This window comes from Pseudopipra pipra, chromosome 20 (genome assembly GCF_036250125.1).
Source record: "Pseudopipra pipra isolate bDixPip1 chromosome 20, bDixPip1.hap1, whole genome shotgun sequence".
NCBI classification, from domain to species: domain Eukaryota; kingdom Metazoa; phylum Chordata; class Aves; order Passeriformes; family Pipridae; genus Pseudopipra; species Pseudopipra pipra.
Genome location: NC_087568.1, coordinates 2,670,042 through 2,687,654, shown reverse-complemented (window position 1 = coordinate 2,687,654; position 17,613 = coordinate 2,670,042). Strand labels below are relative to the sequence as shown.

The window sequence follows — 17,613 nt, the reverse complement described above, 5'->3', positions numbered from 1 at the left end:
TCACTCCACCTGGGAGTCCTGGGATGAGGTTTTTTTCCTGGGAATCCCTGCACACAGCCTGGGTTCCCCTCTGCAGATGGACTGTGGGAGAGCAGCACACAGGACCACATGTGCAGCCTGAGCTGGTGGGACAGCAGGGATTGTGGCACCCCATAAAAGCACCTTAGATCAGCCATCAGAGCTCACCTCGAATGAAGGACTTGCTCTTTACTGATGGATTAAAGAGAATTTTTGCTCTGAGCGTTCACAAAGTGAGGAATCGGGGGGGATTCTTGTCTGAACTCCTCGACCTGGAAAAACTTCTCTCCCATTTGGGAGGGGTCTGCTATGTTTGATTTATTAAAAGTTCCCACAGATGGGAACTGCAGCTTTTCAAAAAACCCACCCAGAACCAGCAGTCCCTCCACAGAGGGGACAACAGCAGGACACAAGGCAATGGGTTGCTTTGCTTTTGGCAAGACAACACTGACTTTAAACATGACAGAGCCAGGCTGGGAACACCCCACACAACAAAATTCCCCTGCAGTGACCCCAGAAGGTCCCACAGAGACGCCCTGTCACTGCCACTCACCAAACCCCAGAGGTACTGCCAAGAGGTCATAAGTGGTTGGCATGGTCCCACAGGGCCACTTTTAGACACAGCCTAAGGATCCACAGCTACACTCCCAAGGAAAGCTTTTCCCTGGCTCTTGATGGAGCGTGGCTTTTGTTTGGTCTCTGGCTGAATGTCTGAGTTAAAAATACAAGGCTATTTCTGGCAGAAGTGGGGTTTTTTTCTGCCTTTGTATTGCCTTGTGTGCCCCCATGCTGCTGTCTCCTTTCTGGCTCAGATGAGCTTTGTTTTCCTTCTCAATGATCATGTTTGCACCGGTGAGTAGTAGGAAATGCTTTTCCTATCAGACCATTTCCACGAGCACTGTTGGGAATGAAGAATGAGCTCACGGAAGTCTAAAAAAAAAAACCCCAGGTAGTGTAAAGATCCTGTCTCCAGTGGCCAAAAAACTGAAAATCAGGAATGTCTGTGGTAAAAAGGGATGTGTACACACACCCATGCACACAGGTAGAGCAGGATATGTTCTCCCCACGATCCACAGACCAGGAACAAAGGACTCAGAGCTAGAAACACTTTCAAGCATCCCCACTCCACAGCCAGGCTTCATCCCAAGCTCTGCAGCTCAGACCCAGCATGAAAATATTTAATTTCACTTTTCTTAAATGCCAAGAAAAAAATAGGCCTATCTTTCCTGGCTTGGATTTATTCCATCTGGAATGACTGCATAATCAGGGCTGTGATAGTGTGTTACAGACTCAGTATAAAGCAAAAGCCTAAATACTTCCAAGCACCATGAGATCATTGATCTTCCCTGTTACTCTCCGTATCTCCTGGCAACAAGCTGAGGACTTGGGGCTCCTCACTTGAGATCACAGAGTTCAGATATCTCCAAGCCCCCTCCCACGACTCAGAAGCATGTCATGGTTGTGGGTGTGATCTCTGTCTCCAGGACCCAGAACAAAACCAACACAGCTGCAGGAAACCTCCCCAGTATTTGTGTTTGTTCTGTGTCACAACAAACATCAATACAACCGGAAGGTAACAGCCCACAAACAGCTCAGTTGTCAGGCTGAAGACATCAAAAAGGCACCTGGAGAGCTTTTCAGGACATGGATCCCCATCCTCATCTGGGGAGACAAGCACAGATTGAATCAGAGCTCCCCAACAGGTCAGTGACCTGCAAATCCCTGACACTGGGGCAGCTCCTGCCCCTGAGGAAATGTGCTCCTCCTACACTGCTTCCAAAGAGAAGCTCCTGGACAATGATTTCTATAATCTCTGCCTAATGACTGATCAGTTCTAACAGACCACTCTGCACACTGACCATTGGTGTGAGCAGGAGATGAGGGGGAACAACACGTACAGTCCCACATTTGGCAAAGGCAACCGGCACTTTTGGCTGTTCATCAAAGACCTGAGAAGAGCTCTGTGTCCTGAAGGCAACAAGCCCACTCCTCATGAGCCCCAGGAGGCTGATAAACCAAGCTCAACAAAACAAGGGGTCCAAACTGTTTTCCTGGAATTTGAGGCATCACATCCTGACAGTCTCAGGAAAGCTCAAAGTCCAAACTCCTGTCCCTCAAGAGAAGGTTCCAAATATCACAACTGAACACCAGTCTCTCGTAAACCAGTTTGTGATGGAGGTTGGTGCCACTGCTCTGTTAAGTGGTCAGTAATTCTGAGGCTCAAAGAGGCAAAATGATTTGCTCAAGTTTCCCAAATTGCCAACAGAGCTACACACAGGCTCTGTTTTCCAGCCAAAAGGCCACCCCTGCACCATGGTAGAAATGAAGAACATTCTCTCTAAGAAACTCCCAAATAAATAATAAAAAAATGTATAAAAATCATCTTCCTACCGACTGTGACACCTGGACTCGGACTTCCCCAGCATCCAAGGGTGATGCACTCGGTCCCTGGGACTTCCTCTCCAAACTGGATTGGTGTTCCCGGTATTTCCTCGTCCTCGCAGGTAACGACAGGAACTCTTTTCCCGAGATCTTCAGGTCTCCCACATGGTGGCTGTCCCCATTCTGGTCCTTGGGAAAGCAAGAAACAGCCATTGCACCACTTGTCTGTCTCAGGTTTACATGGAGATCTGCTGGCACGTATCCAGTAGAACAGGAGACACGGGAGCACAAAGTGACTGTGGAGTTTGGAGGGTGGGAGTGCCACTCACCACCTGCAGGGCTGAACCAGGACACTTGGTCTGTCCCTGCAGTGCGTGATTTTAATGAGTGGAGAGGAAGCATCACCCAAACAACACACAGGAGTCAACTCCTCCACAGGGAGAGGCAGCATCTTCTTAAAACCCCCAGGTATGCAGGTGGGAGCAGGGCTGGTTTATTTATGGGCACAGGGAATGATGGATGACAGGTGCAGAAACAGAAGAGTGACTCCTGCCAACTGCACTCCTAAAAACCTCCTTTAAACAGAGTGGCAACCTCATCCTGCCCAGGATACCAAACTCTTGGCACAAGTCCCTCCACTGGCTGTATCTCCACTCCTTCCCAGTGCCCAGCCCTGCAGCAGCCCATGCTGAGCCATGGATAACCCGACCAGGCCCCAGAGAAGGATGCTCCACAGCATTTTCTACCTCTAGGATTTGGCTCCCAGCACAGACAGAGCATTGCCTGCCTCAGTCTCCCACTGTCTACAGCAAGAAAGAAACCACTGGGTAAGGGCCCTAAAAGGCAGATGAACACGGATGGTTGGAGTCTCATCCAGCCCTTTACCAACCCTCACACCACCAGAAGGATGAGGGGACAGCAGGGTAATGTAAGTACAGCAGAAGGGCCATGAGCAGTCTCACTCCTGCCCTCTCTGCTCCCTTAAATGCTTATGCTCAGTGCTCCCACAGACATAAATACAGGATTATCACCCCCAGGTAATGTGTGGGGAAATGGAGGTGGCAGAGACTCCAGACAGGAATAGTGAGAACAAGTAAGGAGAAATTCATTTCCCTGGATGCTATTAATGGGACCAGTGCAGCCAGGCTGGTGTCCACAGCTTGAAAAGTAGCCACAAGAATATATTTCAGAACTAGAAACTGCCTCACAATGCTTTAGTTGGAGCCCTCAGACTGCTTGGTGCATGACAGCCAGAAGAGATGACTCAATTATGGCACGTAAGCACCTTCAGGGTGAAACCCAGCAGGTGATAAAGAGATTTTAGTCTGGTACAGAGAGGAATAAACAAGAACCAAAGGCTGGGAGCTACTAAAGCCAGAGAAGTTCAAACCAAGGAAAAGGGCACAGGATGGAAAAACCAGGATGAGCAGAAAGGAGGATTCCTGCAATCTGCTGGGGCCCTCAGAACCAACGTGGGTATTCCCTGGCAGACACACACTGCCCTAACACATGACTCTGTGCAGAGGCACTGCACAGGAGCTCCTGACCTGCTGACTTTGAAGGCTGCCTCTGGCAGAGCTGGTGGGCAGAAGGTGAGACAATACTGAGGGGATGCTGCAGAGATCACAGTTCACTGGTTTGTACCTTACAATCTTATCACTCCCACCACAGCGAGCTCAAAGCAAACAAGCCTCTCCCATGGCTGTAATCCCCTTTCCCCATGAGCACAGCAGTAGAGAGGAAGGGGAACTGCATCCAAAACAGTCTCAAGTAAAGGTGAACTCACACACCCCCCACAGGACCACTGCAGGGGGAACAGGAGGACTCACGCCTGACTCCACAGCTCCTGCTTACTCCATCCTCCCCATGAAACCCCTGAAATCCATAACCCTGCCTGAGCTATTGAATGACGTTCAGCTTTCACAGCAAAGAGTGGGAAACCAACAGCATTAACAGCATCAGCAGCAAGTCACACACCAGCAAAGCCCCCCAGGCAGCCTTCTGGGCTGTGCTGCTCCGATGAGGACACACGATCCAATGTCCCCTGCCATCGGACATCGCTGTCCCTGCCATCGACACCCCAGGGATGGAGTCACACTGCTGAGAGCAGGGGCCAAAATGGCCAAGGGGCAGCTGAGAGAATTGATAAAAACATCAGGGCACATGGAATTTATTTCCCAAAGACAGTCAATTCAGGGAGGAGCTTTTGTCTGGCGTTCCCAGCGCTTACGGGGATGTTCAGGCTCCCAAATGGTTTCTCAAGCCTGAGGTTGTTTCCCATTGACCATTTACACCCACCTGCAGCTTGGATGAGCTTTTCCTCTCTGTGACAGTTCTGTAAAGGGGAAATTCTCTCTGGGACGCTCAGGAGAGCTGTGCCTGGAAAGCACTGGATGAATGTAAATTATTTGTGCCAAAGACATTCCAAAAAGGCAGAGCGTGGCTGCCTGCCTGGCCACCTCCTCTGGGAACAGGCATGACTGAGCCCCACAGCTGGGCAGACAGAGCATCCTGAGCAGGATTTTCTGAGAGACTTAAATGATCCCTGTAGCTGGAAAGGCTCAGTGCCTCCCAGCTGGCTGCAGAAACAGCTCTTGCCCTGGGGACACGGAGAAAACGCTGATCTGCTTGGATCTGACATTCCCAGCAGCGAAGTGGAGCAGAGGCAATCCTTGGAGCCCCTGGAACAGAACCCTCCTGCAACGCTCCAGCTCCTGCATCTGCCCTCTCTGTCACTCCACTGGGGTGACAAGGTACCAGGATCTGCCACCAGCCCCCGCAGGGGCTAAACTGCTCACGATTATCCTTCCAATAAAGGGCTGCTTTTTCAAAAAAGCACAGAAGTGGCTTTTCAGCTTTGAGTGTTAAGTGCCTTTTTAGTTAGACCAGCTGTTCCTCTCCTCCAAGCTCTCTAGAAACCCTCTTTGGTTAATCCCATTGACTCCAGTGATATCTGCTAATTGCATATTTCCCTGCAAATGAAGCCAGTCAACAAACCAGTCGGAATCTGTGTACAGATTCCTACTGACACTTAATCTTTGAGGCCAGACATCTTTGCTTACCTTTTCAGAAGGGAACTTGAGGAGGTCTAAGCTGTCCATGCTGTTCCTTTGGAGTCTCTTTGGCCTGGCTCCTGCAAAACAATGCACTCTCACATCAGGGGGGTGTCACTCACCCACGGCACCAAAGTCACACAGAGAAAACTCAAACCACGGCAGATCCTCTGCTCTGGTTCACTGCAAAGTCAAAGGGATGGGATGTTGCAGCTGTGCTGGCCTTGAGATTCAAATGGGGAGGGGTTTCTTTATTGTTTTGAGTCTTTTTTCAAAGCACTATCCCAGAACAGTCAGCACAAGCTCGGGCTGTGTGAGGCCTTCACCACTGACCCAGTACCCAGATCACACCACGACCCTGATCGCAAACGGGGTCTCTGGAATTCAAGAGTTACAAACCCTGCTCTAAACCACAAAAGTCATGGGACTGGCATTGAGAAAAATCATAACAAAAATATAGTTTAATAATACATCCGCAGATTTGCTGCTTTATCTTCATGTTTTTAACTCAAAGAATGTTTCTAGGACTCAACTTTGAGCTTTTCTCTACAGACACAACAGCTGGAAAATTAAGGGAAGGAGCAAATATTTTCTAACTATCACAGGCCCAACCTTAAGGGGAGCAAAACCTTGCCTTGAACCTGACAGAGAAATCAAAATTTGGCAGCATTCATATTTATTTGAGATTTCATGAAATTCATTTTAACATAGTATTCCAACAACAACAGAGTGGGTGAAACACAGTTCAGCTCTGACTCCTGATTTCCAGACCTCTTTGCCTCCACAGACTCCCTCCAATCTGCTTCCAGCTGCCCTTTCTTTACAAAATGGCCCTGGGATGCCTCCACCACACCTGGGAAAGCTCCTGCCTTTCCACTCTCCTGCTCCCCTTCCCTGATCTTTTCCGAAGGCTCAGTTTAGCTGATTCCCACGTGACATCCCACACCAGCAACACCATGCAGGGCAGAAGCCAAAGCTCTCTGTTCAAGGTCCCATGACAACTTCCAGGCTTCAGGGGAAATCCTGGGGGAGAGGGAGTGAATGCATGTGAGTGGAAACCCACCCCCATGCTGAGCCCTGAGAACGGAAACCACGGAGCTTTGTGTGGTTCCTGCAACAGCAAACTCACCAAACCCAACCATTCCCCAGCTTACCACCACCACCAAGAGCACCACTGCCTGTCAGAGCAGCCCCCACAGACCCTGTTTGAGCTCAGGGTGCCATGGAGCTGCTCCATGGACAAACTTAACAGAGAAGAGGCACGAAATTCATAAATCAAGACTGACTGTGAGCAGAACGTGGGGATTAAATGGCAAAAGCCCCCAGGTAGCAGAGATTCCTGCAGGAACACACATCCAGCTGAGCCAGGGCTCCAGATGCCACCACAGCTGTATCTAAACTGCACCAACTCCAAGGACACCACTGCTTTTGAAAGTTCATGAGCTTCATGAGATATGAAACAAGCTCAAACCAGCTGGGACTTCACCAAGGGTCGTGCAGACACATCACAGCTTGGCTATAAGTGACCTAAGTTAATGTCTCTGCCCCTCACCACCCTGATTTCTTCTTGCAGCCATGAAGACTCAAAATCAGCAAAATATTTCTGTGTGTTTCTGCCTCTCTGCACATCAGCACCAGCTTCTTTCTGAGGTGACTCATTGCCAGGCTTTGAGTTCAGGGGGACTGACATCAGGGCTGGCAAGGAGGTGCAGAACAGATATTGATGCGAATACACAGGAGAGCGAGGAACACACGGAATGATGAGCAGTGTCATTTCTATCAAACTTTACCCTCCTCCCCAGTACAAAGCCAGTTGCTCAACTGGCAGCAGCTCAGAACATTTAGGTTGGAAAAACCCTCTAAGATCAAGTTCAACCTGTGCCTGATCCCCACCTTGTCCCCCAGCCCAGAGCACTGAGTGCCACGTCCAGTTGTTCCTTGGACACCCCCAGGGATGGGGACTCCACCACCTGCCTGGGCAGCCCCTTCCAACGCCTGAGCACCCTTTCCATGAAGAAAGCTCCCTGTGAGGCAGCAGGGCAGCTGCCAAATGGGTGAAGGGCTTCTGGCTGCTGCCACGCTGGTCAGGCAGGAGCTCAGCAAGGGGAAGGCAGAGATGGGTTGTTCCCAGTGGCTCCCAGCTACACACCACAACATTCTGGACACTGCTGTTGCTGCTCATGGCTCTCAGAACAACCCACAGCCTCACCTGTGGAGCAGCAAGGTGGGTCTGGAGTGAAAGTCACCCCCAAACACCTGATCAGAGGCACGTTTGGGCCTCAGAGCGATGCCCAGGAGGCCAGACCAGCCCCCTGGGAGCGAACGTGCGTCACAGCTTTTAACAGCCACTTCCAGGAAAGCCAGAAAGCAGCAAAGTGTGTCCCATTAGATAAACACACATCATTTCCAGCTGTCTAAAGAGTCATTAATTACACACCTCCGTCCTCAGGTGCTTTTGTGCCTTTCCAACAGCTCTGAACTGCTGGCCAGCAGCCACTAATCTCCGAGCTGAGACCTGCCCTCCCCGTTGCTAATTTAATAGAGTCAGCTGAGACTCCCCCAGCAGAACAACTTGTCTTTTTCACTTGTTTGGATGCTGGTGTCTCTCTTCTACCCTGTGGGGTTTACACACAGTTGAGCCAAGAGAAGAAGAAGTCTGGAGTTACAAACAACTCCAGAGCCACCCAACTTAGTTGTTTCTTCCAGGAGAAAACACAACCAGTGCCGGGGCTGAACGTCACCCCCCCTCACCGTGAGCTGAGGAGCAGCATTAAAACAAGCAGCAGGAGGGAATAAGAGGGTACCTGTCCCTCAGGGCCACCAGAAATTGGATCAACACAGGTAGTTTCTCCCCTTTACTCCACACAGGAGAGCAGAGAGGTTTCCATACTCACAAGCGCCCCGCGACAGGAGTCCTATTAACTTTCTGTCTCCAACCAGGACATTCCCTCAGATGGCTCCAGGAGTAACTTCCAGCCTCCTCCAAGCTGTTTTTCCCAGCAATACCTGCAGCACCACTCAATATTCAGCAGAAGCTGAACTCTGCCTTTTTCTCTCCAGTGCCGATCACCAGCAGCCGTGGATGCGAAGGACTGAGCAGCTGAAAACTCGGGTCTGTTCCTCTGGAAGGTTTTTTCCTGTCTCTCCAGCATTTATTGGCATGTTTACCAAGGCTGCTGCAGAGTAACGGAAAACCTCAGGGGCATTTCTAAATGCTCTCTCTGTCTCGAAGGTTTGCTGAGGTCTCTAACAGAGCAAGCTGAAACCTTCTTGTGAACATCAGCTGAGCAACACTCCTGACTGGCTGCATTCATGCCCTGTTTTCCTGCAGCTCCTTGGATGTTGTTCCTTTCACCGCTCAGGGGTGTTGTTCCTTTTTTAAATATTTTTTTTCAAAATCTCTTCCTCCCCCACCCATGATCTCAGCATCACCAGGAACCAAGGGGATTTTTTTTTTTTAACTTTCTGCTTTTGCAGTTTGGTTCCTGAGGTGAGTTTAACGGTTTTCACGTTCTTGTATTTAAAAACCTGATGAAGGAGCAACCTCCCTCCTTCAAAGGGAGCAACAGACTCCAGGGAGGGGGAAGTTCACTGCAACAGAGCAGAGGGTGATGCTCGTGTGCTTGCCTGTGTGCAGGAGACATCCTGGCTTCCCTCACATCCTCCCATCTCACAAATGCTATCTGTTCTCCTATCTTTGGGACACTAAGCCAACATATCCAGGCCAGATATCAACCTAGACCCATCTTTCTTCCCCACCTGCAGAGATGGGGATGGTCCCTCTGCACATCCTTGTGCTACCTGTGATGACCTGGATACAGGAACCTCTACCTGCAGTCAGGGGTTTGGGACTGAACCCTCCCTGATCTCCTTGGGCTTCCTAAGCTCCTCAGTGTAGAGCTACATGGACCCTGTGTGCCTGAGGGAGAGGCTAAACCAGAACACTGCCATGGTGCACACAGCAGGCACAGCACCTTCCACCCATTTTTCTCCTATCCTTGGAATCTGTCACCAGCTCCACACTGTCTGGGAGGGCAGGATCACTATGGTCTCCAGAAGGAAGAACTCTATTCCTGTACCAGGACAGGCAAGTCCTCGGTTTTCAGGGTGCAATTAGAGAAGAAATCACAATATCAATATCCTGAGCTGGAGGAGTCCACAGGGATCAAAGTCCAACTCCCGGATGCTCACATGGCAAAAATTCTCCAGCAGTACCTCACTACAAAGTGAGATGCAGCCACAGAAAACACAAGGAAGTTTTATCAGAGGTCGGTGATGGGATCATCCCGTGGGAATGTGTGGCAGGACAAAGCTGGGCACACAGTGCAGGCAGAGTTTTGCTCCTCCACGGACAGTCTCCATATCCAACGGGCGCTCCCGAGATTTCAGCTGACAAGATCGAGCAGAACATGTGTAGCAGCGACTCAGGGAGCCCTGCCAGGAGCTCTCATCAAGTTGACATGTGCTTTGATAACTCCAAGGCTCTCCCCCATCTCCAGCAGCTCCGAGAGCTGCCTACTCCCTCCTGGATGGAGGGGAAGCGAGGCCCCCCCGCCGCGGATCGAGCGACAGTTCTATTTGCAGGCCAGGAACACGCTGTACCCCTCGGGGTGGCTGCACCACAGGAAGCACAATTAAACCTGACAGAGGACCCCACAGAAGACCAACAGGGAAAGGTTGTACAGCCAAATCAGCCCCCCACTGCCTCCCGTGCTCCCGGGTGAGCTGCACACACAGCTCAGTGGTTACCCCACAGAGCACAGGCTTTGCACCCCCCAAAGACCACAAACCTGGCATAAGCTCCTGCTGTATTTTCATGAAAAGGTCATTTCTCTCTGTATCTGTATTAACCAAGATACTGACTTGTCTTTGGGGTGAGTTCTTCCAGCCCTGGACGGTGCCTCCCCCGGTTTGTACAGACCCAAACCTTGATTTTGGCAGACAACTCTAAATATTGTTCAATATAACCAAATCAGACCAGCTAGCCAGTTGTTTGGGGTGGAATACTGGTCTGGAAACCCTCCCAAGCTCAGGAGTGACAGTGGAGATACGGTCCAGCGATCCCAGCGCTCGCGGAGCACCTCAAATCATACGCTGCTGACATCTAATCAGGGGAGCGCTGTCAAGCTCCTGCTCCATTATTACAGCAAAGCTCTCAAAGAGGAAAGGGGGAGGGGGGAATCAAGCACAGCAGCAAGCAAAGAAATAAGGAAAAAAAAAAAATCAGCCTCCAGTAGGACAAGCATCTCATTTAAGGCTTTAATTAGTCTTCAAACACATAATGGGTTCTGGCACTATAAATCCACTTGACCTCTATTATTGTCAGCACTCGCCTGATAAATGGTGGCATTTGTTTTCCCAGTTGTTACTGGGATAGAACAATACTTTTCTCTAAATAGAGAAAGCAAATAATATCAGTTATTTACGATGACTGTGCCATAAAATGCTGGCGCCAAGCTGCTGTGTGCCTGTCCCGAGAAGGACCATCTGCTTACCCCCCATCCTGCAGCCAGGAAAGGAGCAGGGAATCCTGACAGCTCTGGGCCCTTCTGTGAGGATACAGCCAGAGGGCACAGTGTAAATAACCCCATCAGTTATTTGAGGCGTTTTCTGGCTACATAGTCCAGACAAAAGTCAAGAAAGAGTAAGAGATTACAACAGAAAGGAGAGTCCACGTGAAAATAAAGGGGAAGCTGTGGGGAGGTTGTTTTCAACATGATGTCACATCACTCCTCAGGAACACTCTGGGCCCATGCAAGCTCCTCCATCAGCTCTCCATGGCAGAACTGGGAGCCACAAGGAGAGGAATGATCCATCTGCTGCTGGGAAGATCAGGCTCCAGCACGTTTGCTCTGACGAGCTGAACCCGTTGGCACACGGAGCACAAGCTGAGCAAATACCAACCTCCCAGACAGACCCTGAGCTCTGCAAAAACCTGCTCCAGAATAAGAATCTTGCAGGTTTTTTCCCCCCGTGGCAAAACTGTTCCTTTAAAGAAGCTACATACAGTATGTGGTAACAAAGAGAAGCTCCTTTTGAATCAAGATGCTCGTCTGGCTGACTTGGCAGAAGATGCTCTGTGTACGTGTCACCCGAGTTCTGCATCTCCAGAATCCAGTCTGACAGCTGAGCAACTGGCTGAAAATAACTGAAATAACAGCAATACTGCACATCTAAACAGCACCCAGGAGCCCTGGGGCGTTTGCTGACTGCACTCAGGGTGAGCAGCTACCCCAGAGGCTTCTCAGGTGGGAACAGGGAATAAGGAGACGCTCTGGAGCCTTCACATTCACATGGAAGAGATAAGGCTTGGAGCAAGAGTCCTCCTTGGGGATAAAGATGGCACAAGGGAGATATTTATTTTTTCTTATTTCCTATTTATTTCCCCCAGTGGAAGCAAACCCAGTGCAGGAAAGCTGCAATCTTTGAGTACAAGGTGATGTTACTTGTAGCCTTACAACACTAAGTCCCGTGATGTCTTTGATTTCAGTTTTCCAAACGTGCAGTGGGCACTGGCTTATCTCTAACCACAGAAGGAATAAGGCCTATTTGCAAACAAAGTATTGGTAATTTGGGTCAAAGAATGAAGTATTTTGGGGTGTATTTGCAGAAAACACAGAGCACCCAATTATGCAACACCTCACTGTCAAATCCGAGCCTGGGAGCTTGTGGGAAGCTCGAGCCATGTCAGGCACAGCCTCCTCTAACCCCAGGCAATCGTCTGCTTAATTGATTAACAGCTGTGGGGACAGGAGGATCTTTTGGGAGATAAGATGAAGTGGGTGGAGCAGTCTGGGAGGAGACATGTAACCCCAGGGCTAACTCAGGAGCAGTGTGATAGACTTGGCAGGAGCACCTGGCTCTCTTCTGAGGGCAGGATTTTCTCTGCCAGGATTCAGCAGTCTCATGACCTCCCATCTTCCATTATCAGCTTGTGTGGAACAAGCAGAGATCAAAAAGAAACCGAGTTTGAGCAAGAGAGTGACAGTAATTAACAGGGGCAACATCTCCAGCAGCCAGCCAGGCCCAAGGACACGCCGTGTCCTCCAGACTGACTGAGAGAGGGCAGAGAAACAGCAACCACGTGTCAGCTTTGCAGCCAAACACCCCCAGCAAAATCCTCTAAAAAGAGGGGGAATGCACTTGATCCCTCCTCCTGGATGCTGTTGGGATCAGTCAGCAGCTCCCACCAGCCAGGCACTTCCCAGCTATTGGAACACGGCTGCCCACGCTGGGCTGGGAATCCGTGAGCTCTGTCCCTACAAGCTGCCAGGCGTTCCTGTAAGCAAAGGTCAGTTGTCTGAGTGCTTTTCCCTGCCAGGTGAGGGAGGATGGTTCCTGAGGTAAGTCAAGAGATCACTGTGATTCATTTTGAGGGTCTGGCCTTGCCTTGCTCAGTGAAGTCCCAAAGCAGACCATGGTCATCCATACAAAAACCTTTAAGAGAGAAAAAGTAATTCTAACTGGGCGAGAAAAAGAACTTTCTTCTTCTCCTTTCTTCCTCTGTGCTGCATAAAAAAATATATCAAGCAGAGGCATCTTGTTCCTGATGGCAAGACTGTCCAGCTGGACAAAAGAGCATCATAACCACTGGCATTTCCTACACACCAGCTACCAAAGGAAATTGTCTGTGGAAAGTGCCTTTGGGAACCAGACAGCACACACCAGAGCTGGGATGGCTGCTGGAGTCTGGAACAGCAGCCAAAGGGAACTTCAGCCTTCCCAGAACCAATAATTTCGAAGAAGTTCTCTCTCCCCACAACAAGAGATCCCTTGATTTAGTGGATGGCTTTGCCAAAAGCCACGTTGTGCCTTCTCTGCCACAGGCTTCAAGAACTGGCCTCTTCCTCATCCTCCCTTCCAGCACTTGCTGTGTCCCCTGGCATCAAGATCAAACAAACACCTGAGTTTCACTGGCACAATGTCTTCTCCTCAGGTCCTGGAGCATTTCCTCTGCTGTGAGCCAAGAACTCCTGTATTTTACATGGATGCAGGGAAGGAGGCTCATATACACAGCAAGATGAGGGAAGAACACTAAATGTTTCTTAACACTTTGAAAAGGATATTTTGGAACTTCCTAAAGCCAATACTGGGGCAGTCTGAAGTGAGTGCTAAATTACTCAGTTTAAATCCAAATGACTCAGAGATTCATCCCCCCCATCAGCCCCGCTGGAATGATTTAACAGCTGTAACAGCAGAGGTTACTCAGACTTGGAAAAACTCATTATGAAGATAATGAAGAGGCATCCTTCAGAAGTCCTAAATTTTCACTCCATGGAAGCAGCATTCCCACCACAGACACAGGTCTTTTGGACCCCTTCCTGCAGGCACATGGGAACATTTGCTCCAGCTCTCCTCTGTCAGAGCCCAATAAAGCAACCAGACCACCTTGCATCCTTGCCTTCCACTTGGCCAAAAGCTTGTCAACACCCTCATCCATCAAACCCCTGCACAAGCAGGTCCAATTAACCAGCACGGCCTCGGGCTTTCATTTTCAGAATGAAAAAAGGGTGAGCTGCAGCCCATCAGCTCCTGGGAAAAAAAAAAAATCAAATGGAGTTGAGGATATTTAATTTTAAGCAATTTGAATTGCTCCCCTCACTCAGTGTGACTGGTAGGGACGGGGCAGGTTCCATGCTGAAGCCGTTAGGGATGTGACCCCGCACTCCTCTGCTCAGAGGAAGCCAAATGCTTCCTAGACAGTGAAATCACAGCCTGAGGGAGCAGGGCTGTCCCACTGTCAGCAAGATGCTGGTCTCAGACAGCCACATCTCTCAGCTGACAGTCAGTTTTCCGCAGGAGGGCTGAGCAAACCATGGAGGAGGAACATCCCTGTCCCTGGGCAGCATCCCAGCCCCAGGCACGGGCTGGCAGGGGGTACAGCAGCACCACCTCCCTGCCTGCGTCAGCAGAGGGATGGTCAATCCTGCCTGTTTCATCCCTAAACACCTCTTAGGTACTTCAAAGATATTTAAAGCAAGCAAACAAACAAAACCAAACAGGCTGGAAAACATAAAAGCAGGTTTTCTTCTCCCCCTGTCTGATTGATCCGAGGGTTCAAAGATTCCTGTGAAGAGGCAAACCCAAAACTGCATCGAGGATGCAAAGCCCCACAATCAAAGCCCCACAGAGCTGATCACTGCTGAGGAAGGAGTGGGATTTCATGCCCACCTGGGCTCAGCTGCCACTGCAGAACACAAACACATCTGCCTCGTGCAGGGGTGAGAGCACCCAGCACGGAGCCTCCTGAGCACCGAACCAGCAGAGCAGCCTCGTGCAGGAGATGAGCAGAGGGTGGGGGAAGTCAGGCCGAGTCCTTCCCTGCCCTCAGAGCTCTTGGGCACGGCGGGGCAGAGGTATTTGTGTACTGCAAACAGCACAGAAACTGTGCCAGGAGCCAGCTCACAGCGCTCTGAAAGCATCCACATGCCAACGCCTCCTGGAACACCTGCATCCCTCCCCACCTACACCCAGCTGCCAGGAGAGGTGTTGCTTGGTGTCTCCTGACACTGCTGCTGCCAGCAGAGATGATGGCTGAGGCTGACGTGCTGCTGAAAGCAAAAGAAAAGCAGCCCAGAGTGAGTTTTCACTTTGGAGGGGCACCAGGGCTGGCCTGGGCTCCTCCCTGCCTTCTGCCAGCGCCTGCAGCCCTGGGGGGGTGGGTGATCCCTGTTCCTGTGCTCCTCTCCCAGCTGGCAGGATGTCCTGGCTGGTGCCAGCACCCAAAGGGGAGAGCTGGCACCAGGGAAGTGAAGAGGGCAATGCTGCAACGTGCACCAGAGATTTACCCACCCAGGGCCAGCCCAGCAGGCACTGCCTCCAGGCTGGGACTGGGAAGGGCTCAGCTCAGTGCTCCCGATCCCCTGCGACCCACAGAGCCCTGGGCACAGCTGAGCTACAGCCTCAGCCCAGCCCAAGTGACCTGGAAAAGGGCAGCCAGGGAGGGGGACATCAGGGCTATCCTGAGAATAGGGCTGGCTGTTTGCACCCCAGGACATCTCCCAGCACTGCTTCTTGTCCTGGTTGCCTTCACCCTACAAAACAACTCCCCTGGGGCCACAGCAAGGCCCCTCACTTCTCTCCCGAAGACAAAGCCAACCACTACTCAATTCTTAACTTGCAGTGTGTGAAAGAGGACAAGACCATTTTTCAGGGCCACATTTTTGGTTGTTTGCAGAAACAAACCCAACCTCTGTTTATTTACTTCATGGTTCAGCTACTCTCCAGCTTCCTTCAGTTTGTTGCTTTAAGCTCTCTGTGTTTGCGTTTCTCAACAAGGTCGTTGCTTTCACAAGACTTCTGCAGCACTGCCCCACTCCCCTGGCCTCCAGCTTTGTCTTCTGACGTCCAAATACGCTCAGAATATTAATTAAAATCACAAAGTGTTCAGCAAGAGGAGCCAAAACAACAGAAGAAAACATCAGACACTCCTTCCACCCCCAGGCCCCCCAGGAAGGGCAATGCCCAAGACCCAGAAGCAGATGTAACCTGGGAAGGACATCACAGTGATAGTCTGGCTCAGGGTTTCTCAGCCTTTACTCTACCTGCTTGATGAAATTAATGTGTTTTATAACAGGCCTGCCTTATCAGATGATTTTAGCATCCTTAGGAATATGTAGCTCTTTTATAACCTTAAGCAGGGAAAAGAACCTGAAGGGGAAAAAGAAATGCAAAGCTCTCCTGACCATGAGATTTGTCGACATCAAAAGGCACGGCTGGTTCAGAAGTCAACTTGAATCTCGACTCTCTCACCTGCTTCCTATTACAGAACCAGATGTTCCTCTTGCTGTAAATTGCTGCTATTAATAATATAAATAATTACGCTTTTCTAATCATTTAATAGGTGCACAGGAGGGTACCAAAATTTCTGGCAGGCATTAAATGCCTCTCCCCTCTCTTAGGGCTCAGACACACTGGTGGCCTCTCATCCTCCACAGGATTTCAGAGTAAGAGAGCTGAAGCCAGGATAAAAGCTAAGAGAGCCAGGCTCCTCTCCACAGGCTGTGCTGCACACCCATCCTCTCTCCAAACCTCCATGTGACAGGGACAGCACTTTTACCACCTGAGATGTGTCTGTAAAAGCACCCAGTGCTTAGCCAGGTGTAGTTCCCACACTCTCTTCCTGTGGTAGGATGATGCTGCACAGCCCCAGCCCACAAACACAGAGGCAGCTGGTTTTCACCTCCCCAGCAGGTTCCCAGGACCCAGTGAGGGGAAGCCCTGCTCTGCCAGACCCCTCCCTCTCTCTCCCCTGCAAGCCCCAGTCATCTACTGCTTTTCCTCCCAAGAACACTTTGTCCTTCTGTTGACAAACGGCCTCAGCCTTGGGAATGTGAGCAGCAGCACCACAGATTAACGAGGTCACTGCAACCTCCAGAACTCTGCCTGCAGCTGCTCAGCCCCTTTCCCATCCTCCAGCGATCTCACACAGACCTGCACGGCTCTGCCTCAGCCAGAGGAACATCACTGCTGGCTCCAGATGTTAGCACAGCACATCTGGATCACTGGAGCCACACGCTGGCTCTGCCTTGCCCTGCCTCACCCTTGGGGTTAAGCCCGTGACTGACCAGGAAAAACCCCCAACCCTTCAGTGCCACCCACTCCGAGTCTCCTGCTGGGAGATGTGGGTGGTGGGGCTTTGTCACCACCCCCATGGGGGACACTGCCACACACCAGGCTCAGCTCTCCCCATGAAGGGCTCTGCTCAGATCAAGACCCTCCCTGACCCCCACAGTGCACCGTCCTCACATTGGGACACCAGGCCAGTCCACAGCAGGTGACATCCAAGCCCAGAGTCAACGGGGAGCATGTTAAGAGAACAGAGACCCCCCTGCTCTATTTTTTCCAGCTAAGAAAAGGCTGTGCACTCCTGGCTGTGCAATATGGTCAGAGCTGCAGAGCCCCTCTCCCAGATGAACCTGGCTGGACCCTTTCCACCACAGCTCTTCCACACAACAGGCTCACACCCCCATCCAAAAACATCTCAGCACTCAGTGCTCTCATGGCCACGCGGTCCTTGGCACTGCCCTCCTCCTGCACCCTTCTGCTCCCAGCCCAAGGGACCTGGCACCCCATCAGCCCAATTCCACCACCCTTCCCTCTGACCAACATCAAGGTTCATTTCCTGTTCCTCTTTCACAACCAAGTAACTTGCCAAAAG

At 50.8% G+C, this 17,613-nt stretch overlaps 1 protein-coding gene across 2 annotated transcripts in view; it reads right to left on the bottom strand.

The window, feature by feature from the left end:
* The window catches only part of GPSM1 (G protein signaling modulator 1), a 69,907-nt gene that overhangs the window by 19,645 nt on the left and 32,649 nt on the right, over window positions 1-17,613 (bottom strand). For both annotated transcript variants that reach the window (XM_064676712.1, XM_064676711.1), the window contains exons 10-11: window positions 5,463-5,533; window positions 2,410-2,589 (exon numbers count right to left, since the gene is read on the bottom strand). In XM_064676712.1, the coding sequence (XP_064532782.1) occupies window positions 2,410-2,589; window positions 5,463-5,533 (251 nt within the window). The remainder of the gene's footprint in view (window positions 1-2,409; window positions 2,590-5,462; window positions 5,534-17,613) is intronic.